This window comes from Larus michahellis, chromosome 10 (assembly GCF_964199755.1).
Source record: "Larus michahellis chromosome 10, bLarMic1.1, whole genome shotgun sequence".
NCBI classification, from domain to species: Eukaryota; Metazoa; Chordata; class Aves; order Charadriiformes; family Laridae; genus Larus; species Larus michahellis.
The window spans coordinates 22,473,206-22,496,753 of NC_133905.1; the positions used below are offsets into that span (position 1 = coordinate 22,473,206).

Here is a 23,548-nt window from a genome sequence, read left to right on the forward strand (position 1 = left end):
TCCTGCCCCCGGGCCCGCCGCCCCGCTCTCCGGCTGCGCCCCCGACACGCCTCGCAGCCCGCCCCGCCCGCCGAGCGGGGCGGGACCGGGCGGTGTCCCGGGGACGGAGAGGGGCCGCCGCCACCCCGGGGGCTCCGCTCATCCCGCTGGCGGGGTCTCTTTCCCCACCGACTTCTTCCCCCTCAACGGGGGCCGCTTGTGGCGGTGGCCCCCTGGCCCTGCGGGGTTCACCGGGCAAAGCGGGCAGGTGCCACCCCCTCCCTGTGTTTGTCAGGGAAAGCCAAGCCTGAGCTCCAAACTTATTTCTAACTTCTCATCTCCTCCTGGTTCCTTTCTCATATGAGCAAAAGGATAACGCTGTAGAATGCAGTTTGACAAGTGACACTTGTGAAAGAGTGAGTAGTGCCATTAAATTCATTAAACTAATATGCTTAAAAGTTGTTCGTCTTTCTGTTTGCTCAGGTTTTTTTTCACCTCCGTAGATGCAGTGTCTCTATGGTATAGGTATGGGTTTGCTAAGTTGTTGTTTGTGATAGAGATAAAAAAAAATTAAACTGGTTCAAATGTCTGAGCTTTCCAAAGCAGTGATTTTTGTCACTTTTTGGCTATGGAGTAGGACCTCTTTGAAAATTAGGTGTGATTCAAAAGGAGCACACAGCTGTAACCAGTTCTACTCGAGTGCTTGAAAACCTTTCCTGCACTAGCAGCCCACTGATTTCAGAGGGAGCCTGTGTGCAGCATCCAACCATAACTTGTTGAATGCAGCTACAGTCAGGGAGCAGCATGAGCAGGGCTGCTCCACTGGCAGGGACACACCACGGGCCAGCGGTAACCATGGCACCAGGGTGCCCGAGGTCTGAATAGGGTGGCAAAGTTGAGGTGGTGATAACAGGCTCTATTAACAGCCCCAGACATGGCAAGGTGGTGAATGAACCAGGTCTGGGGTCCATCAAAGAAGTCCCGTCAAGAGCAGCAGCATATAGGGACAGAGAGAGCTGGTGGAAAGGCTCCAGTGCAGGTCCAAGGTCCATCCAGTAGACTGGTCAGAGACCAGAGATAGGTACACCTACAGCATCACTCTGGGAAGGACAGGGGGCTCAGTGCTGGGTACTAATGGTGCTCCTGGGCGGGGGATGTGGGTGAGGGTCCCACCTGAGGTTGTTCAGGGCAGGTAAGATCTGCTGGTGCGCTCAGGGCCTGGACGCTGCTTGTACTTCCCACAGTTGAACGGGAATATCAACTGACTTCTGTGTGCTGTGCATCATCAAGAAAAAGCATCCTTTAGAAGGCCGTTGACCTTCCTTACTAAAAATCAGATTTCTGGTTATTTCTATGGTAGGCTGGCAACATACAAGGCTGTTTTGCTGAAGATCTCCTTTTGGCTTTTATCTTAAAAGATCCAGGTTCCTCCAGGGCACTCAGTGCTCCACAGGATCAGCCTTCTTATTCTCAAGGGCTGAGTTTTATCCACTGATGATCTTCTGTTTATTTAGTATCCAAAATAGTAGCATGTTTTGTGATTGGGCAGTCATTAGGAATCTCCCGTCCAGCTCATGGATTTACTTCTGTTTGGTTTGGTTTTGGTTTTGTTGTTTTTTTGTTTGTTTGAGATTTTTTGATGTATTCTTGTACCTTTAAAGGGTGTTTCTCCCATCTTCCTCTTGTTTGAAGTGATGCATGTAACATTTTTGATTGACTTGAGGAGCGACTGGATGAACTGATAGTGTTTTTCCATGTTTAATGTATGCGTATATATTCCTTATTGTATGTATATGAGCCATGTATACCTATAAAACTTCAGCTTTTCTTAGTCTGATAATGTTGTTAATGCAAGAACTTGACTTGGGGTCAAAATGTCCCTGTAATGCAGTACCAGAGGGATACGGAAAGACAAAAACATAAACCTTGAACGTTTTTAGCAGATACTATGGAAATCCACATCTGTTACCGCACACGCCGAACTGACTGACCCCAAACATGAAATAAAAGTATCAAGGCCCTGGAGCTGGACAATGCAACAATCGAAACTGGTTTTGGTCTAGCTGGTTTCAATTGTAAAAATATTTATCAAGTGGAAATAATTGATTTAAAGGCTGCCAGAATCTTTACCAGGCTATAAACATGTCAGTGTAAATCTTACTTTAGCACCTGTGGTTTCCAGTTGGGTTTCTTGGGGGTGTCTCTGGGTGGAAGAGAGGGATCGTTAACCGCACTGGGGAGCATTTGGGCCTCTGGTGAACTCCCCGTTGCCCATCTGCTGGGCTCCTTGTTTGCACAAGCAAAGGACATAAATGGCATGGCAAATCCTGGGCTTTCTGGTGCCAGTTCACGTTCACCAAAACTTCATCTCTGAAAACAAGCAGAGAGTTGATACTAAAAAAAACCCCAAACCTTTGGTCATTTGGTGTATTCTTTAGTTTTTCAGGAGAAGCTCTGGCTGCCGAGCAGTTGGCATTTGCATCCGGTTTTCTTAAAAAACAACCACTTGACCCCATACTTTTAAACACTAGAGAACTGCGAAAACAGTTGGACCAGAGAAATCTTCAATCTCCCTGTAGCCTCCCTGTGACAGGGGGGCTGGGTTGGGTAGAAGAAAACTTTCCTTTTGCAGCCGGCTTTTCTTCAAAACCAAGGATGAATTGCTCGACACTTAACCCTCTCTCCAGTGCCGTGCTTTGGGTATCAGAGGAACAGAAGAGCCTGGGCACAGTGTAATTACAGTCACTCTCGTATTTGCTCCTGACTATAGCAAGACTAAGATTTTACTCCTGACCCGGACAAGGTTTGCCTGTTCCTTGACTTATACTCTAAACCTGCTCAGAGAGATGGCAACATTTTATTAAGTATTCAAGGACTTTTTCTTTACTAAGTTGTCCCCAGTTCTGGTAGTACACTCCAGTCTCATTTGTGTGGCAGGTTGTGGTTCAGTACACAGAGCCAGCCATGACTGCGGGGCTGTGGAAAATGCTCATCTTGCCGAAAGATCACTTCATTACAGTAGAAAAAATATTTTATTCCTTCCAGACTTTCTACTACCGAGGAGAAAAGTGAAAATGTAGTGCTAAGTACCTAAAATGTGTTTTCCAAACCCTTTCCAACAAAGTCATACTGTGGTGTTACTGATACTTTTAAAATTGTTGTTGCCGAAGCAGTTGTTTTCCTAAGGAGCTTTGGAGCTGAGTTAAAATAATATTAGTGGTGCAGCGTTGTTCTTGGCATGGTCTTGAGTTTACTTGCAACTCCAAAAATGTTGGGCGTTGTCTTTTTGTTTGTTAGATCCGGCGCATTGGGCCAGCTCTGTGTATACAGTGAGACAAAGAAGGAAAAATGTGATTGAACATCCCCATCTGTGATGTAGTGCTGCTCCTGCCTGCGGCATGTTCGCATTTAATACTTGCACAGAGGAGACGAAAACGTCTATGTTATAAACGGACAGAAACTGGTGTCTGGAGCCTCTCTTGCTGTGGAGCTGATGGGAAGTCACTGGGGTTAACAAAAGCCCTTACCTAACTGCAACTTGGTTTTTATCCTGCGTGCTATTACTAATTACATTGTGGTCTTTCTCTCCGTCTAAACTATTTAAAGGGAAGAAACGATGTGTTAGGTAGTCTGCAGAGGAAACAGCTGCAGCTCTGAATAACCAGGTGTTGTATTTGACATTTCTTAGCTATTCAGCATCTGGACCAGTTTAAAGGATCTTCTACAGTAATTAGAAAAGAGAAATCTACTGCTTTCAACTTTTATTCAGTGGTGCTCATGGCATACATGTTTCTTATGAACAAATTCTGGAGTAAATGGAGGAGGAAAATTGGAAATTCATCATAGCATAAGTCAGACCAGCATTTGGCTTGTAGTGCTTCAGTGGATATTAGTCCTGGCTCTCCATGTCTCTGGCTGACCAGTTTGCCAGCAGGTCCTGCGCAGGCTGGGGGGAGCAGATGTGATCTCAGCCTCTGCTACAAGGTTTTGAATCCTGCTAAGAGTGTGTATCTAAATTATTTCAGAAAAATATTTTCTTTCTAAGATATGGATGCCATCTTAATTTCTGCTGTAAATGAGACTGTAGATTCTCAGGATAAACGTGTATTATTTAGATTTAGCCTGTTTAGAGCAATTTTTCTCCTGGATATTCCTGAACACCAGCGATTACTAAATCTGTGTGTACAGGTGAGGGAATGGAGGTACAGTGACTGTAAGGAGCAGATCCAAGGAGGGTGATGGAAGCTGCAGCCTTGGTGCTGAGACCCATTTTGTGTCTGTCTGACCATTTCCATGGCATGTAGAACCTGAAGGCTCTGGAAGATTGGAATCAGTTTCCTTATGGGTAAGTTGGACATCTTAGTGAACATTCCCCCAAAACGGCATGCTGGGCAGGGCGCTGCATAGAGTTAGATGGCACAAAGATGTGGGTGTCCCCTATTCCGTGCTATTTATGTGTTACGTGCTTTGCTGAGGATCCACAGCCCAGAGCCTTTGTCTGAGAGGAGTCATGAGTATGAGTTTCTGGCCTGATGGTTTGGGCTCTGCCAGCGAGTGGGGAGTGTGTCCCGTTCGCTGCTTGGCTGAGACTCTCTCAACAAACCCTGTAGAGCTTTTCCTGTGGAGCTCTGCAAATCCTGAACTCCTTTCACAGTGATACAGCTTCAGCAGAAATAGTGGAAAAATGCCCCCATGCTCTGCCTAGTGTACAGCCCTGATGGTCAACTACATCTCACGCTTGGTGGCCAGAAGATGCAGGTGCAGCAAGGCGCAGGGAAGGGAAGTAGGTATGGGGCTCCTGCCTGCAGGCTGCGGAACCAGTGGTCCTGAGGAAGGTACGGCACGCTCTCTGCAGCCTTTTATTTCCCCACAGCTGTGTTTAAACCAGAAGCGTTGCAGTTTGGATGTAGCCCAGGCTGGTAGGTACCCAGCGGGTCTGTCTACAGCACTTTGGAGCTGTGGGCTGAAGCGGAAGACTGGCATCTAGGATTTGGGTCTTGACCTAGTGTAGGTGTGAAAGGAGCACCAAACTGTTGAATCATTTTAAGATTTGGATTGTTCTGGGCTTTATGTGCTTTTCAGTTTCATGTGAAAAATTCAGGTGCTGTCATTGGGTTTGTCTTGATTTCCCAAACCCCATGCATGAAGGCAGCGGCAGGTACAGGAATGGTGTACCACGAACTTGTGTGTTCTTTCGTTCATAGAATGCTCCCTGAAATATTGAAGCTTTCATCTGTCAGGAAAGTCTTCCGTGGCAATCGTGTTTTATTCTATTGGCATTTTAATTTCCACTCAACTGCTTTTTCTCAGACAATTGAGATGTCAGCCTGGGTTCCTAATGATGGGTTGTCAGACATAATCATGTGGGAAAACAAAGAGAACCAAAATCTGTGAAATTAATCACCCCACCCCTTTTCACACACCCCCGTGTGAAATATTGTCAAACTAAATGAACTAAAGTGGGCTTAAATACTGAGCTGTTCCTATGAAAAATAGGACGTATGGTTTGTGCAAGGAGACAAAATATTTAATTATTATTTGGTATATAATTGGTGGACTAATCCTTTAATGGTTTTGCTGCGGTCTAAGGAAGAGGGAGCTTGGTGTGTAAGTTGTGTGTATGTGGAATGTTAGTTATCATTTAGGCAATCTCAGTCCCTGAAAACGGAGTTGGTGAGGAATAACTGACGTGCCTGAATTCACACTAGGGTTTGCTGCTCAGTGGTTCGGTGTGTAGATAGTCCCATGTTACTCTCTCTGAAAAACGTATCTCCCTTTGTTTCTGTCTGGTTTATTCTTATTTCTGCTGAGTCATTTGGATGATCGTGCGCTTCAAATAAGTGACAAGTGAACATGCTTAGACATTTTCTTGATTTGTTAGCTGCATGCATAATTAATTACATACTATCACTTGTAGACAATCCTTGTCTCATTTCTTTGCCCGCTCTACCATAAATACCATCCATGTTCTAGGCAAAAAAGACACATTTATCTAGTGGGAAAAAAAAATATTGGAAATGTTTGAAAGGGAATGGGGTTGCATTTTTGGGGGTTTTAATTCCAGGTTTATGTGGTAGTGCTTACTAAATTTTCAGATTCATACCAGTTGAGATGTGGTTTGGACAGGTGCTGTGCAGGTGGCAGACTGATGGCCACGAGCGCTCTGTGCTGGTGCGGGGTTGCTGCCCCCACTGCCCGGGGAGGCTGCTGGTCCCATCGCGGGCGGCCCAGCAGCCTCGTGCCCTGCGCCTTGTTGCGTCTGGCGTGGGTGGCACCGAGCACCGTGGGTGTGCAAGGCCCACCCTTGCACACCCACGGTTGGAGTTGGGAGGGACCTTAAAGATCACCTAGTCCCACTCCCTGCCCTGGGCAGGGACCCGTCCCACCAGACCAGGTTGCTCCAAGCCCCGTCCAACCTGGCCTTGAACCCCTCCAGGGATGGGGCAGCCACAGCTTCTCTGGGCAGTCTGGGCCAGGGGCTCACCAGCCTCAGAGTGGAAAATTTCTTCCTAATATCTAATCTAAATCTCCCCTCTTTCAGCTTAAAACTGTTACCCTTCATTCTATCGCTCCACTCCCTGATCAGGAGTCCCTCCCCACTTTTTCTGTAGGCCCTGAACTAAAACAGTTTCAGTTTGAGCGGGTGGCTCCCCCTATTCGTTAGGACACGCAGGCTATTCAGAAATGATGGAAACGGAGAAAAACATTTTAAAATGAAAGTAAGGTGTGAGTGTGTCGGCAAGGAAAGCCAGCCGTTTAATGGACGTGAAGAGTCAGCGCTGAGAGGGGCAGATGCATTGGGGAGATGTTTTCACTGCAGCTTCTAGGACAAACTACCCTGGTATGTGGCTGCGGGAGCCAGCAGCCACGGACAGCTTTTGGAACATCCCTTTGCACTATGGCTTGTTCCGCTTTAGCGCAGCCTTATAAAGAACCGACACCCCGGTACGAGGAGCGTGCTGTACGGAGCGGTGCGGTGGCCAGCTCGCAGCTGCGGTGGCCACCGGGTGCCCGTCTGCCCCCGGGAGGGAGCGGCCGGGGCCGGGCTGGGCGAGTCGGCTGCCGGCGGGGCGGGGGAGGCGGCTCCTGGCGGCGGAGCCGGGTGTCGAGGCGGCTTTGGTGGCTCGGGAGCGGCCGGTCTCCGGTAGCCAGGTCGGCAGCCGAGCCCCCGGCGGCCGTTGGCGGCCGCTCGGCCCGAGCAGGCGGCAGGGGCAGGCCCGTGTCTCTGGGCGCCCCCGGCGCTCCGCCGCAGGGGCTCCCCCTGCTTCCTAGGAATAAACTGCTTCCAGAACGCAGTTTTCCTCTGGGACCAGGCAAGAAACCGACGGTTTGCAGCCCCAGGTGACATCCCCACCTCTGTGTTTTGCGTTGCTGTTTGCTGAATGCATTGATGCACTGTGACCCTGGCTTGTCGCTTGGAGACTGCTGTGTGGGTTGTCCCTGCGTCCAGAAATTAATCTGTTGGCTATCTGCATTACATATTTTGAAAGCGTTTTTGAAATGGAAAATTTTGGACCTCCTCACGCTATCCTTCCCTGCTCCTGCTTTGTTCTAGTAGGAATTTCTATTTCAGCACTAAAATAAAGCTGTTTGTCTTGTTCCGTAGCCTCTGACTCCATCACCCAACTGTGTATCAAGATGGCAAAGCAAAAGCATAAGAATTCAAATACAGTGGAAGAAGAGGAGGTGGAGGAAGATGATAAAGACGACATTACAGACTTGAACACATTCTCCCTTAAAAGCACTTTAGAAACTGAAAACCCAAAGGTGGTTGGGGGTGGTGGCCAGCTGACCCCAGAGGGTGAAAGCAGCAGGCTCCTCCCATCTGAGGGAAGTTCAGTGGCACCCGATGGCTCCCATACTGTCACCTGCACATTCACAGTCTCACTGGCTGTCCCTGCCCTGCCTACAGGTAAGTACCTGACACAGGTTTTCCTAAGAACTCTTCTTTTATTACTTCATAAATTTGTGTGGCAGAGTCCTGAATGGCTTAAGAAGATAGTGTTAGAAATGGTGTTAGTCAGTTTGAATTTTCCTGGGTAGATTGCTCAAGAAAGTGGCAGTGGGACATGGCAGCCTTTTATCATTGGGATTGTCACTAGTGACTGAAAACATTTCCTGACTGCTGATTCCTCAGTAGTCACAGTTATTCAAGTTCATGATATTAACTGGGGCTTATTAATCAGTCCCTGCCTAATAATGAAAAGAAAGGTGCGTTTTGGTGTATATATTCAACTTGGCTAATTATGATTTTGGGTAGTTTAAAGGTAGTATTTTAATTTTAGGAGAAGGTAGCAGCTGTTGTACAGATGAGGTGTGATTCTCCTGTGGCAGAGAGGTGTTTGGATATAGCAGGAGCAGGTACATTCAGCCTTTCCCTGAGCAGTGTGGAACTCAGCTTTATGGAAGTTATCTGGGTAACAGGAGAAATGTGTCTTGGGAATTGCAGTCACTGGATGTCATGCTGCAGGAACAGAGGAGGAAGGGAGGGGTTCCAGGAACTTTACGGACCATTACGGTAGTTAAACCTGGGTAAGAGTTGCAGAGTTGGGCACTGGGGCAGGAGTTTCACGTTCGTCAGTCATCCGTGTTCAATCGGTCATTTTTCTGTTGTCACACTGGAACGCCTGTTACAATTTGGTCATTGCAGAGAGCGTTAATTCCCCCTGAAAGGATCATCTTTGATAACATTTAACGCTTCCAAATAATTCTAATATTCTCTCTAGGACAAAACCGAAAGAAATCCAATCCCTCTGATGTGCGAGGAAAGAGAGTTCAAGCTGATGAATCCGGAGCCGTTTCAAGAACACAGTGTTGCTATCACATCGAGTACTTCCTTCTACCAGATGACCTCGTACCTAGAAAACTGGATTTGGTGGTGTTTGGGGCAGTTGCAAAGCTATTTACAGAATCTAATTCCAAGGTAAACAATATCGTAAAAAAAAAAAAAAGTAATCCAAAATGTCATATATAGAAGGTGGGAGAATGTTTTGAAATATGGAGTGATGTAGTTGCATATTGTTTTAACAGCTGCTTGGGCCTTACCTGCGCACACAGATACAGAACAAATAGCAAGGACAGAACTTGACTCCGCTAGTCCAGGTCATCAGGAACTTCTTACTTTTGTAGTAAGAGGCTGATGGATTTCAGAGTATTTTACTTTTATTTTCCTCTGGATTATCAGTTTAGTCAGGATTATAGCTTTTTTCTTTCAAGAACCAAGATAATAATATAATAATTTGAAGGCAACTATCCATTTTATTAACAATGAAGAAAAAAAATGAAATTTATGCCTCTGATCTTTGTTGAGGATAAAAAGATTTTTAAGGTACTTGATGAATTTTGCAAATTTTGTTTTGTTTAGACACACGTCTGATCGAATCCTGCACATCCTAATCGAATTCTCCACAGGAACCTAAAAATTGGATATATTGTTTAGAATACGCCTTGGTTTGTTAAGAAATTGTTTCTAAAAAGTTGATTCTAAATTTATCTATTTATTTATTTATTTTATATATCTAGAGAGAGAGTGTTAGTTTTAAAGCAACCTGTATACCCTCAGGTTTTGTCTTTGCACGACAGTCCATCTCATGGCCCTCTTTCATTGGTTTCCACTTCTGAGTATCAGCTGGATGTTTGTGTTGAACAAACTGCACTGGCAAAGCTGCTGATTGAAATGTGTTCTCTTGGCAACTCTGATGAGTGCTTTGTTCTTGCAGCTTACTAGCATGTACATCATAGAACCACAGAATGTGTTGGCTTGGAAGGGACCTCTCAAGGCCATCTAGTCCAACCCCTGCAGTGAGCAGGGACATCTTCAACTAGATCAGGTTGCTCAGAGCCTCATCCAGCCTGGCCTTGAATGTCTCCAGGGATGGGGCCTCCACCCCCTCTCTGGGCAACCTGGGCCAGTGTCTCACCACCCTCAGTGTAAAGAACTTCATCCTAATGTCTCATCTAAAGTTTAAAACCATTGCCCCTCGTCCTATTGCTACATGCTCTTGCCAACAGCCCCTCCCCAGCTTTCCTGTAGGCCCCCTTCAGGGACTGGATGGGGCTCTAAGGTCCTCCCCTGAGCCTTCTCTTCTCCAGGCTGAACAACCCCAACTCTCTCAGCCTGTCTTCATAGGAGAGGCGCTCCAGCCCTTTTATCATCTTTGTGGCCTCCTCTGGACTCCCTCCAACCGGTCCATGTGCTGAGGGCTCCAGAGCTGGACACAGTACTCCAGGTGAGGTCTCACAAGAGCAGAGCAGAGGGGGAGAATCCCCTCTCTGGATCTGCTGGCCACGGTTCTTTTGATGCAGCCCAGGGATGCCATTGGCCTTCTGGGCTGCAAGCGCACATTGTTGGCTCATATCCAGCTTTTCATCCACCAGGACCCCCAAGTCCTTTTTCACAGGGCTGCTGTACATGTGAAGTTTAGTGCTGGTGCTTTAATTTTAAATACCAATTCAGCATTTTAAAGTGTATATATTTGCTTTTACAGTATTCTGTTAAGCCTTTGGGCCCCGATCTCATTCTGAGCAACAGCTTAACTGCTGTTTGTTCTTACCTCTGGTCTTTGTGTCAGACCTTGGCTTGATAAGACTACTTCATCTCAATCCAGCAAAATATGCCGCTCTGACACAGCAAGGGGGGGGTTCATGTAAGACCCAGCACACGTGGGAAAAATAAGAAATGTGCAGTTTGAGAGCAGCGGTGGTAGCGGTCAGCATGTGATACAAGTTCTTCAGTACTGATCAGCTCCTGTAAAGATTTTAATCTTTTGTTTTAATAGGCCATTACACCGTGGTTTGAGAATGACAAGATGTGGATATCATGGAACCATAATGTTGATATCGATGTCACTAATGAATATCTAATAAAACTAAGAGATCACAAAGTAATTTTAAAAATCTGGGATACCAAGGGCAAAGCGAAGCTTAGTAAACCAAATATTATTTCTTCACTAGAAGGGGATGAAGAGGCTGTTGGTAAGTTTAATGGAAACAGGCATGTTATAAAACATACCTTGAAATTGTGACTGCACTTGCTGATAAGTTGTCGTTGAGCTTATTTGACATTCGTATGTCATTCCCACTAAAATAACTCCTACTTGTTAGTGTTTTAATGAATGCATGAGTCAGTTTCTGAAAATTTTGATGGCAGGAAAATATAATTAGGTTTATAATCTGAACCTTTGAGAACTAGCGAGTTATTTGAGGCTGTTGGGTAGTAATGATAGTAATGAATGTATTAATTTTTCAATGATCGATTTTAGTTTTTGTTGACCTGAGAAGAAGCAAAACTCATACAGCCACATTGTTATGCTGTACATCTTTTTGTTTTGTCGTCTTCCCCTTGTTGTCTCCCACAACCCCATAACTTGAATCTATCCCTGAATTTTGACCACACTAGCTTGAAAGTCAGTGGTTTCACAGACAGCTATTTTATAATTTATAGTTAATTTTTACTAGTTGAGTTAATTTAATCACAGGAGTTACACCTTGTTTGGGCTCTTATAGACATGTATGAAATGAGATCTGAGTCCTTAATAAATACCAGAGAACTAAGCATGAGATGAAACCTACAGGAAATGTGGTATCCTTTGTTCTGATGGCCTTCTCTTCTCTTGGAGAAGAGAAGGTTGAGGGGGGACCTGATTAATGTTTACAAGTACCTAAAGGGTGGGTTTGAGGAGGACGGGGCCAGACTCTTTTCAATGGTTCCCAGCGACAGGACAAGGGGCAATGGGCACAAGCTAGAACATAGGAAGTTCCGTTCAAATACACGGAAAAACTTCTTTACAGTGAGGGTGACAGAGCACTGGAACAGGCTGCCCAGGGAGGGTGTGGAGCCCCCTTCTCTGGAGATTTTCAAGACCCGCCTGGATGCAGCCCTGAGGGATGTGCTTTAGGTAATCCTGCTCTAGCAGGGGAGTTGGACTAGATGATCTCTAGAGGTCCCTTCCAACTCTGAAGATTCTGTGATTCTGTGAAACTACCGTTAAAATTAATTTTTACTATTAAAATATGTATAATTTGTTAGAAAAAAACCTGTATTTTTTCTCTCTGTCCCATGCGTATCAGAGGATAGAGATTTGGTGAGGTTATAAGATTTCAAATGCTGGTTAATACAGGGTTGGTTTTGCTCTTTAAGATAGGCTGAGCACCTAAGTAACTGTTGTTGAGGAATGGAGACTCGTTTGTAGTTCAGCATTTTCTGAAGAGCAGCCTTACGTTTTCACCAGAGGAGGAAGGCAAGAGAAAGGTTTGAAAGCTTTCCCTCCTGAAGCTGCGTGCTTTCGGAGGAGTCTGTGTCAAAGTCCCCGCAGCTCACTGCCGGGCTGTGCAGGCGCAGTATTCCGGGAATCCTCACAAGCCTCAGCTGCCCCAGTATTTTCTTCTGAATATGTATTGTTGCGCAGTACACAGGGAGTACGTTTAATGCTAGATTCTTCTGTGAGCTTTGAGGTAAATCTCAGTAGCTCTCGTGATTTTCATCTCCAGATGAACAGAATTGTAGTTTAAGTGTGGCTTTTTATAGATAGTAGGAAAATGGGAAGCGGTGGCATGGGAGAATCATTGCTCAAAATTGAAGCGGCTCAACCAGACTAAGAAATTAAGTCTAAACCAGGGAATTTATTTTATTTTATTTTATTTTTCCTGATAGGCGGCGTAAAACACACAGTGCTATTGCAAAGGAGATTCTTTGAAGAGAGCCAGCCAGCACCCAGCCGTACAAAACTCAAAGCAGGAAAGGAATCCAAGGCACGGGAGGAGTCTTCAGCCCTTCCTGTTGCAGGTATAGCATTATGGAAACTGGAACTGGCTTAGGGGTGAAAAGGGAGGGGCAGTGCAAGGGCACCTGGAGTAATGGGCGAGCAGGAACAGGACTGAGGAATCTACTGAGGGAACAGGGCGTCGCAGGAAGACTGAGAGTATCATAGTTAGAATGGGTTCTTAATAGCTTTGGAAGAGAATTGGGACAGAAAAGAGATTTAACTGGCTCACAGAGAGTTTTTAAGGGACCACAGAAAAAAGCATTGTCATTTTCTGTTGCTTCATGTTTCTAAGTGATTGCATTAACATCTAGAGCCCCGACTAGAATTGAAGTTCTCAGATTCTTGCTGTTTCTCTGCTGTTCACCAATATCTGGAATCCAGTAGCAGAATGCCACATTTCCCTTAAATTGTGAGTTCATGGAAAAGTCTGAAAGTTTATTGCTGACTCTGGTGGGATCCCAATTGTATGCGGCTTTGTAATCTGGCCTTGCCTTGTGGCAGTTGAGAACCTGCTGCAATACTGCCACAAATAACAACAAAACCTGGCCTTGTGTCCAGTTCTCCATCCAGTGGCAGTGTGATTGTGGCCTCATCTTCTTAAATGCCGCTGCTAGCTTTCCTTGTCCCTTTTGGAGCCCTGCTCAGGTCTGTTCCCTGGAAAGCTGGGGTTTCCCTGCCCCTGGGCACTGTTGAACTGAGCAGCCTTGCAGAGCACGTTGCTGTGAGCCCATGGCACCACGATACAGTGCCTGGTGGAGAGCTCACAACAGCAGCTGAGGTCAAGAGCAAATGAACCAAAACTTCATCAATTAAAATTAAAATAAATATATAATGCTGAGAATTCGGAAATAATTAGGCTTTCTAGCTGGGCCACCAAGGTTAGTGGAAATGTTTTGCCTTATTTTTTTGTACTTCAATTTTCAGTCTCCACAATGGACATAACATTTGACATGTTCCAGAAAGTGTTAAAATAGAGAAAGCACAAAGATACTTTAGCAATGAGTGTTACAGAACTCTCAGGACTTCAGTAATTCTTTTGGTACAGGGTTTGGATACTTTGTAAGAAATGACACCAAGACCTCCATTGTGCAGTAAGAAAAAAGCTAACTTTTGAAATACTCTTTCATTGAGCAACACAATGAACAATCGTGTGCTACCTGGGGCAGAGGAACATGTAAAAATGTGTTTAATCGTCATCCGGGATCTCGGTTGCATATAGGTACCAAAGGGCCAAATTCTAGCACCTTTTATTTTGAAAACTCCTGCATTTAGGCAGTTGGCCTTGCAATTTAAATGGTTGTTATCATAGGATGTTTGCTTGTTTGTTTTTCTTTGTTTGTTTTCCTTTGTTTGTTTTTTCCTTAATTTTAGATTTTTATGGTGAAAACAAATCTAACAGCTAGGTCCTCCCTCTGTGTTATGTCTGTGATTTTGTTAGGTATACAAACAAAAATGGACTTGCCAAATATTTAGATAGAATTATCCAAAGGGAAACCTTGTTACTGCAGAGCGGTACTGGGGATTCAGGAGATAATGTGATTGCCTCCTATGTTAGCATCTGATGTGGGGCTGCTTACATTATGTTGAGGAGCACTGTGTCCCCAGCTTTGGTTGGTTATCTTTTTACATTTTTTTAATCTTTTGACCTTTCTAATGATTAATGATATGCACCATCGAAGGAGGAGTAGATGAATTCCTGCTGTAATTAGGCTGGCAGAATGCATCGGTATTTTGGTGGTAGTGCCATCTAGTGATGGGCCCAGAGAGGATCGATGGACCAAATACTGAAGTCTGCAAAAGTAGAAAGTGTGTTCAAGGAGATGAAGGACAGGAACAGAGCTTCCAGTTCAGATAAGTGGAGAAATGCCAGCGTTTTGCCTGCATGCTCACCCAGTCTGTGTTAAGAAAGAAAGGAATGTCCTGAAGGTCTTTTTATATTTCTTTTCATTGGCTTTGAAAAACTGTGTGCACTATTAGGTGTACAAGTACTTGTGCTCTGTAAAACGAGGTAAGTAGTTACAGTTTCTCAGTGTCCTGTGTATAGCCAGGTGAAAACCAAATATTCCATTGCTTCAGCTTTGCCTACTTCCAGATAATGGCAAGTTTTGTTCTTTATTGTGTGGAACATATTCAGCTATTCAAGTGCAAATTCTACCTGCCATTCATACAATGTTGATTTGCTCTAATCTCGCTGTAATTAAGACCTACATCTCACTGTAATTAAGACCTGCATCTCACTGTAATTAAGGCTGATACATTGTGAGTCCAAGTGTTAAGTAATTAACACTGAAATTTGTGACTGTGGAGTGTTATTCTGTAATTAAATGACATCTGAAGACAGGTGTAATATACATATATAAAACATTGGAAAAATATCTGGACATTTCTACACATTGTGTAAGGGGTCTGGACGCTATTAACATCACTGTTTTTGGTAAATATTCACTAGAATAGCAATTGGAACAGTTTATTAAAAGAGATAAGCAAAGTAATGTATTACTTCTTATGTATGCAGTCTTCCATGCGTTAAGATTGACATCAGTACCTACTTAAGTATGGGTAGGACATTCAGAGCTAACAAAACAATATTTGGGTATTCTCACCTCATTTTTGTTACTTGTTAATTCATAGTTTTGTTTTAAATTGCAGCATGATAATTACCACAGAGCTTATTTTTCTAGGAAATAAAGTATGACTTCATAATATTTTAATTTCTTTGAATCATCTGTCAAAGTCCCTCAAAATGTATTTTATTTTATATATTTTAGGCTGATTCAAACTCATCCTTGGCACAGAGACAAAAATTAAATGGATCATGGTTTTGAGTTACAAATAAAGCTTGTGTAAGACTTCCCACCACGTTTTCCTGGTGCTTTACAGATGCATATTCTTAGTCTTACGGGAGTTATCAAAACATAGAGATACTTAATAACAAATGTAAAACCTGTTTTAATTCAGCAGAAGAAACTGATCTGAATGGACTAGCAACATCTAATTGTGATTTGCCACATCCGTCAAGGACAGATGACTTAGGTACAGTGAGGTAAGAATGTTGCACTTGCATTGGGAAATTTCATGTGTTAAAAATATAGTTGAAGATAAGTAATTGTTTTTGAGTCTCTATGGGATTTTTTAAAATGTTTTATAATTATACTGTGGTTTCAGAAGCGGTTAACTACTGCTTTTTGGACCTGTGCCTACCGATGGTAGGAGAGGAACAAAAGCATTAAGATCCCCTTTGATACATCAAGCTTCTTATAGTATATTTGGGGCAAAGAACCTGTTTCTGAAAAAAATACATGAAATAACCAACTTTGCCCAGCTTGCTTGTTTGTGCATGTTTTTTCTTCTGTTCCCTTGTATCCTGCGAGGGCAGATTTGTGGGATAAGACGGCGTCATTAAGACTAGACGGAGGAGGAGCTAGGAGTTATTCTGCTGCTCGTTGCTCAGCTGGAAGTGTGAGGAAGTGGCAAAAGTGAGGGGTGATGTTCAGGGTAGCTCATTCTTTTGGAAACATTGAAGGTGGTGTCAGCAATAAGCGATGCCAGCAGAGCAGGCTTCGCTGCCTTGGGAGCTCAATGAATCAACTCTGTAACTAGGAATTTGTGTGGGGTCAAATCACCGTGAGGTAATTTTCTAAAGCAATTAAGGTAATTCTGAGTTCACGCTGCTGCAATAGCATAGTTCTGTCTTTGTTCTGTTCTGGTTTTAGGAACAGTTATTCACACTTTTGGTTTAATAAGTCATTTCTTTTAATAGTTTTCAGTGGTAGATTTCTAACAATGAGCATGTGACTTTGTAAAATTGTAGAAAATGTTAGAGGGTTCAAGACTTGAGAAACATTTAAAAAAATTATTTTCTTAGGTATTATTCATCATGGAAGACTTTTCACTTGAAATACAAAGGAATCATGAATAGGCTGTGTCTCAGATACGTCATCCAGAATGTCATCTAAAAAATATAAACTCTTAAATTACTTTCTCAAGGTTCCCATTTTGCTTCTAAAAAATTAATTGGTGACACCACAAGATAACAAATCCACTCCTGAATTCTGTGATGTGCTCTCTCATTTTACGCTGTAACGCAAGTTTAAGAATTTCTCCTGAACAAGAGTTAGTGAGATTGGTGCTCTGCTCAAAAGGTGGTGAGGTCAATGAAAGGCCTCTTAATGCTTTCAGCCCGAATTTATGAACTCAGCTTTCCAGATGGATGTTTCTGAGTATTTTGTATGAAGCGAGAACTCTGTTATTTCTGATGAGTGCATCTGTAAGGGAATCTTGCTGTTCAAATGGCGTAGGGGTTTTGTCTGGCAGAAAGAAAACATGCATTTGTAGAGATGAAGAAAATCAGCAAGGATGTTGAATGGCACATGGAAGCAAAATCTTTAGTTTATTTCAGATAGTTCTAATTTAAGTGAAAAGCCATCTTTAAAAAAACTATATCCCAGCTTTTAGAAAGTCCAGGCACCTTGCTTTAAGTTCATAGCCGGTATTCTTTTGAGCTGCTACAGACCGGATGCTTCTTTAACAGAGGTGCTGTATTATAAGATTTGATGGAATCTTGATTTTTAATCAATGTCTTGCTATATCATCTTGTGTAGTTCTTGGTTTGCTGCCTATTCTGTTTTTAACAGTTCTCAGTTCCTGGTTTATAGGCTAAATAGACACTTCCACTTCATGTCACCATTTTACAGCCTTTGCTAATTGAGCTATTTCCTTCTGCATTGTATTTTTTAATATGAAAGTAAATACCATGTGATTGCGTGATAAAATAAAATGAGGCCCTCTGAAGCTTCGTAACTGCTAGAATCAGTTGGGTTAGTGTGTTTATATCTTACATATCTGTTTGTGATAATAGAAGTGGAAAAAACAACCATCAGAATGGAATTTTATTTGTTAATGGCTTATGGAAAGAGATACTTGGTGCAAATGCAAATTGGTGTTGTTGAAACTAAGTAGGGTTTTTACTCCAAAAATAGCACTGGTGAAATCTTGCTCTGTTACTCAGAATGTGAATTGTTGCGACTCTGTGTCCCCTGAGCACATCAAGCACATCCTTTCTGCTCAAACATGGGTGTCCATGTTGTGTAAGAGTTATAGTGGAACTCCAGGGCATTACCTTACTTTGGACTTGCTCTGCATTTCCTAAGCATCTTTATTCTGAAGTGTAAGGATCTTTGTTCAGTTAATTCTGAAAGCGTAGGTCCTTACGCTGGTGCTGTTCCCTTGCATGCATTTATATTGTCTGTCATGCCAGGAACAAAATTCTGGTGAAACCGGAACAAGTTAGATCAGTATTTTGCAAAATTAGGAGCATGTGTTTAGTCTTCATGCAAACATAACTTTCAGTACAGATTAAAAGAAGTCCTTTTTAGGTAGAAATATTGTAATAGTTTTCTAACCCCCCCCCCCCAAATCATTATTGGAAACATATTTAGAGGTCTTACAGTCTAATGACGGAAGAGCTATGTGAGGATATTTATCAGGCTGTTAATTCTTCTGGAAAACTTTACCTCTTCAAAGTGAAGCTCAAACAGGATAAAATGCTTTAATGCTATATCCGTATGTACATCACTGTTGCTCTTTCATATACCTGAACATTCCCAATCCACTTGGATTGTGACTGTGGTGATGTTTTTTCCTAGCTTCATGTCCAAAGAGCTATTGTTATCGTAATGATCGTTCCTTGCGGAGGACGGTGTTACCTGACAAGCAGCCTACATGTTTATTCTAAAAGCAAATCTGAGATTCAGGAAGTTATATTTTACCAATTTTATTATTGGCAAAGTTTTGCTGCTCCTTTGTGCACCTGGAAAATAATCTTTTTTTTTTTCTAAAGAATCAGCTTCCTTCTTCCCTCATTTTATGTCAAAAGCCTACAGCCAGGAAGTATGATAGTCACAATAATTGCGTGCTGCATTTCTTCTCTCAAATTGGTTCCAGAAAAATTGTTAATACTGCTGTAAATGCACACATATGGTCTGATATCCTCTACGCCTTTGCAGTCTGCAGTGGGGAGGTTTCCAGCAAATCCACCAATACATTCCATGTTACCTCCGTGAACTCCACACTACGGTTTCCTTCATTTATTCCCAACACCTGGAGGTTCCTATATATAGTGATGGTCTCCAGGGCCTCTGACTTTTTGCAGTGATTTTTCTTTTTTTTAATTGAGGTGAATAAAACAGCCTGGTTTTAGTTTTAGCACGTCTGTTTTTTTTTCTTAGAATGATGGTTTACTTATAAAACCACATGTAAATTTTTTTTATTTAGATTTTTTGTTCCCCAACCAATTATTTGGACAGTCTGTCATTCACTACTTCATTAACCATATATTAACAATTTTGGCTGCGTGTTTTTATAGGAATACAAAGATCTCAGAAAGCTGTATGTTTAATGTTGATCACTTTTAGTGCTGCAAAACCACGCAACCAACCTTCTCTCTCCCCACTCCCAGCTGTTACTACCATCCTTTATGAAACATCTCTGAGGACAGGTAGAGTCATTTGGGAAATGCTTGGCCTAGTCTGCGTAATGAATTATTATTTTTAGTGCTATAAATATACATTGCTTCAAGCTTCACGGCCACAGTCTTGATTCATTGCTCACTGCATGGATGCCTGTTGGAATTAAAATAATGTTTGTGAAGCAGCTGAGGGACTTGGACCTCTGAGATTAAAACTCCTGGGAGGAGGAGGAAGAAAGGATGTTTGAAAGATTTAATGCCAAGGATCAAGGGAAGATGTTGCACATATTAATAAATCTGAGAGAAAATGCTGCAGGTGGAATATGATAATCTGGAGACAATATTCAGCACCAGAAATCCTTAAATAATCATTGTGAGAAGCTATAAGGGCAGCAGTCAGGGAGAGCTGTACTTTGTGTCCCAAGCATATAATACTAGTCGCGCTCAGAGATGACGCGGGGTTCTTGTAGTCTATGTTATTAGCAATAAAACATTTGTTACATTAAAGTCTTAAAAAAAAAAGAATGTTGTAGTATGTGTGTAAAAGAGTAGAAGTAGACTCTATGCATCTGTCTATGTGTATTGAACTATAGATATTTCATTATTAAACATTGTACCTCTCAAAACATCATCAAATGCCTTTATTTTCAAACTGCTATTAATATAAATCCCCCCTAGAAAGCTAAGCGAAACAGTGACCAGTTTTTGTGACTACTGATGTAAACATTTCTTGGACAGACGCTGTATTTCCTGGAACTGCATATAAAATTCTACCCCCAGTTCTGTCGCCCCCTGGTGAGGAAACTTTAGGGCTGAATGCATTCTTCACAGCTAAAACAATTTTGCTGTGGTATGTCTTCTAGCGCAGCCCTCCAGGTGCAATATATAACGGTGACCTGAAGACAGGGACGACAAAATCGTTTATTCAGGAGATTGAAAATGCAGTGAGATTCATCTCTGTTAAACAGCGTTTTCTATTGTTTCTGATGAATAGTCATTTTTCAGCAGCAATCCTACGTCAGATTTGTAAGGAGCTTGTGTACTTTAGGGAATAAAATGTGTGATGTCTTGTAAAGAACCGTTTACGGCAGTGGCTGATGTTACAAGGTTTGGGAAGCTTGTTAATGTGAAACTAAGTGACAGCATTCCTAGCTGCATCTTCCCCGCAAGAAGGCAGTTGGTCCTTTAGTAGAGCAAAACTCTATTAATTGTAGATTTCTGGTCTCTCTGTAATTGTGTTACAGTGTATACAAAATGCGAACAGTAATAGAACAGACATAGTTCTCTTTCCTTAAAAAGCACAGCAGATGTACAGAAAAATCTGTACATAAGGTATTGTTTTACTTTATGCATCTCTTCAGGCACTTGGTCTCTTGCTTGGAAGAGAAAGCCCATGTATCCTGTTGATATCCTTCTTGGATTTCCTTTACATTTATATTCTGGCAGTTAAGCTCTTTTAGACTTGAAATATTTTTTTTAATGGAAGAAATTGTTTTAGTGGAATCATGAGCATGGCAAGGATTTTTTTTTCGTTTTATTTTCCGCTTTTCTAAAATAACTTCAGATCTTTTTAATGTTTCCAGAAGTGTGATATTTGCAAAAAATGGATTTCTGGATAAGGCCCAACTGCTGAAGCAGAAAGCAATTGCTGGTCCACCAGTTAATTCAACTTCAAAAGAAACGAGGAAAATATATGATAATGTGGGAATTCTGACATACGAAGCAGACAAAACAGTCGCCATGAATGGTAAGTTCTGGATGGAATTATGGACCAGATTTTAAAAGATAGGCACAAAATTCTGTTTATCTTCTTATTTTTTCTTTAAAGAATTCAAGGTTAAAAGAAAGAAAAAAGAGTTATGGGACCTGTGCTTTAGTCTTGGCTCTGCCATGAACTTTCTGTGTTTGTTCTGAAGCTAATAAACCTTTCTTTTTCAGTTGCCTTAGATAGTAGTGTGAGCCAAGGATGATGATGTCGGTCCTTTTCTACCACTTGGAGTGTTCCAGGGGTGAAATGATTGGGTACACAATGATGAAATTTGTAATATGGTTAGGGTAATGTTGGAGCTAAAATAATTATTCCAACTGCAAAATTACTAAGCCGCGGTTGTTTCCTATCACTTGCATAGCTTTTTCCACTAGAGGCCAGGTTTTGATCTGTGATTTACGGTCTGGTTTTATTTCCCGTGCTTGTTCATTACGTTAAATGAAAAACCACAGCCATGAAATACCACAGAGTGAGATTTTGCTCTCTCATCTGTAGCTTACAATTGATAAAGGCCCTATGAAAGATGGGAGATGTTGCAGATGATAACCACTGCAACAATGGACACTAGAGCATGTATTAACTCATCCACGTTAAATACCATGCTCGTCTGGCCCCAAACTAGTGCAGCATCACAGGGTTGTGGACACATTGCTCCTAGGACACATTATAGAAAGTACATTTGCTCATCAGTAAGCATCACCGGGCGTAAATGATAACATTCAGTTGTGGTATCCTTCTATCAACGGAAGTGAATGCACTGATAGTGTCAACCAAATCTTTACTGGACAACTGGCTTCTGCTGCTGTCCACTGTGGCAGAGTTCGGTGCTCCTGCTTTTACGGACAGACCTTCGGAAGAGCAGTAAAGAGTAATGCAAAGCAGGGCGTGCAGAGAAAGAGGCAGGTGTTGTGGAGCCCTCCCGTGCGCTGCAGATGGTGGAGGCAGCTCAGGTCGCAGCGCAGGGGTGTGTTTGAGGAGCTTAACCCGGGCCCACATCACCTCTCTTCACCTTGTGGCTCTGCTTTGGTCTTTCTTTCCCGTCACTCTGGAGACCCCTGACCTACGTGATCAGTTCTACGCAATTATCTCTCAAACTTCCACATGCTATTTGTTTCAAAGGTAAGGCAGTTGGAATTTTTCATTTACAAGCTGCAGATGAACAGTTACACACTTTGTGGGGACTTCTCCATGTAGGTTGTCATTTTGCTTGTGGTCAGAGTGGACTATTTTCCCTGGTGTAATTTTGGTACTGCTAATAGTTCTTGTCACATTACTACTGTTGTTAAAAGATAAAACTTTAATAGTAAATTGTGTGCCTCTCTTTCTTTCCATTTAAGTGTTAAATTTGTGCTTAAAACATTCTGCCATTCCCTTTATTATAGGAATAATAATAAACCAGGACCAGCAGCAGTAATATTTCTGCAGTTCTTTTAAGCTGCCGTGTTCACTCGCTACATTTTTTGTCAAACTTTAACTACTTGTGCTGAAATTCAGTGCTTGCTTAGTTAACTGATGGCACAAAGCATCTGAAGCTAGGATTTAGATACTTGAGCGGGGACTGACCGTGCTTTTACTGCTTGGGTAAAGACTAGATCTGGGAGAAAGGAACTTTGGGAATAATTGCTTGGCATCTAAGAAAATGGCAAATATTAATGAGTTTATCTTCACGGTGTCCTTGTGAGGTAAAGGAATGGCAATATTCCTCTTATAAAATACAGGTTTCTGGAAACAATAGAATACATATCAGAAAGAGTACCATATATGTGTCATAATGTATATAAGCAAGGGAAAAATAATAAGGTGGCAAAAATAAATTTAATTTTGGTAATTCCATGAACTTCTAATGCTTGTTGTTGCAAATTTAACTTTCTTGTAAAGTAGGGATTTTATGCATAGTATAGCAGACTGGCAATGGAATTTCGAGCATATGGAAACACTAGCCTAAGTTGGTGTTAAAGTGTTTAATTGACAACTTTTTTTAAGGATGATACTGAATTGTGCCACCTTCCGCAGTAAATTTTAAATTATTTCTTGCATTAATTGCAACAAAATGTTTCCTCCTTCCTACTCAGCCCAACTCTGCCTTCCATCAGCAGGTAGAAGAGGTTCTGGTCGTAAAAGAGACATTGATTCTACTGTGGCAAAGAAACCCGGCATTGCTTCCCTGCAGTTAGAGCTCATGCCTCTCCTCTCAGGTACTGTCCCGGGCAGAAGGGAGCGAAGTGCTGGGTGTCCTCCATGGCTCCTCCTCTGAAAGACCTCTGCTCTCCTGGGGCTGCCTGCTGGAAACCGACCTGAAAGAGCCAGAACACGAAATTCCTTAGGGATGAAAGCTGTCTGGTTAGGGAAGACATGGCATTTGGGTTTGATATGGGGGAGGCTGACAGGTGCTCAGAGGTCTGAGCGCTCTGAAGGGCAGGATGTCAGAAATAACTCTGCGCTGTAGTTCTCCATCAGCATGTACACCTAAGTTCTTCTGTCCTGTTTGGTGTAGAATGTGTTGAAAGTGGGATATTGGTCAGAGTAGAGTGGGTTATTTCTGTGATTTTCTGACTGTAACTAGATTAACAT

The 23,548-nt window shown here is 42.6% G+C and overlaps 1 protein-coding gene across 1 annotated transcript in view; it reads left to right on the plus strand.

The window, feature by feature from the left end:
• The first annotated feature begins 4,768 nt into the window (after positions 1–4,768).
• Positions 4,769–23,548, plus strand: part of CFAP92 (cilia and flagella associated protein 92 (putative)) — a 38,294-nt gene continuing 19,514 nt past the window's right edge. The window contains exons 1-8 of the mRNA XM_074602259.1: positions 4,769–4,814; positions 7,586–7,891; positions 8,673–8,902; positions 10,758–10,953; positions 12,632–12,763; positions 15,702–15,786; positions 20,793–20,956; positions 23,071–23,177. Of these exons, the coding sequence (XP_074458360.1) occupies positions 4,769–4,814; positions 7,586–7,891; positions 8,673–8,902; positions 10,758–10,953; positions 12,632–12,763; positions 15,702–15,786; positions 20,793–20,956; positions 23,071–23,177 (1,266 nt within the window). The remainder of the gene's footprint in view (positions 4,815–7,585; positions 7,892–8,672; positions 8,903–10,757; positions 10,954–12,631; positions 12,764–15,701; positions 15,787–20,792; positions 20,957–23,070; positions 23,178–23,548) is intronic.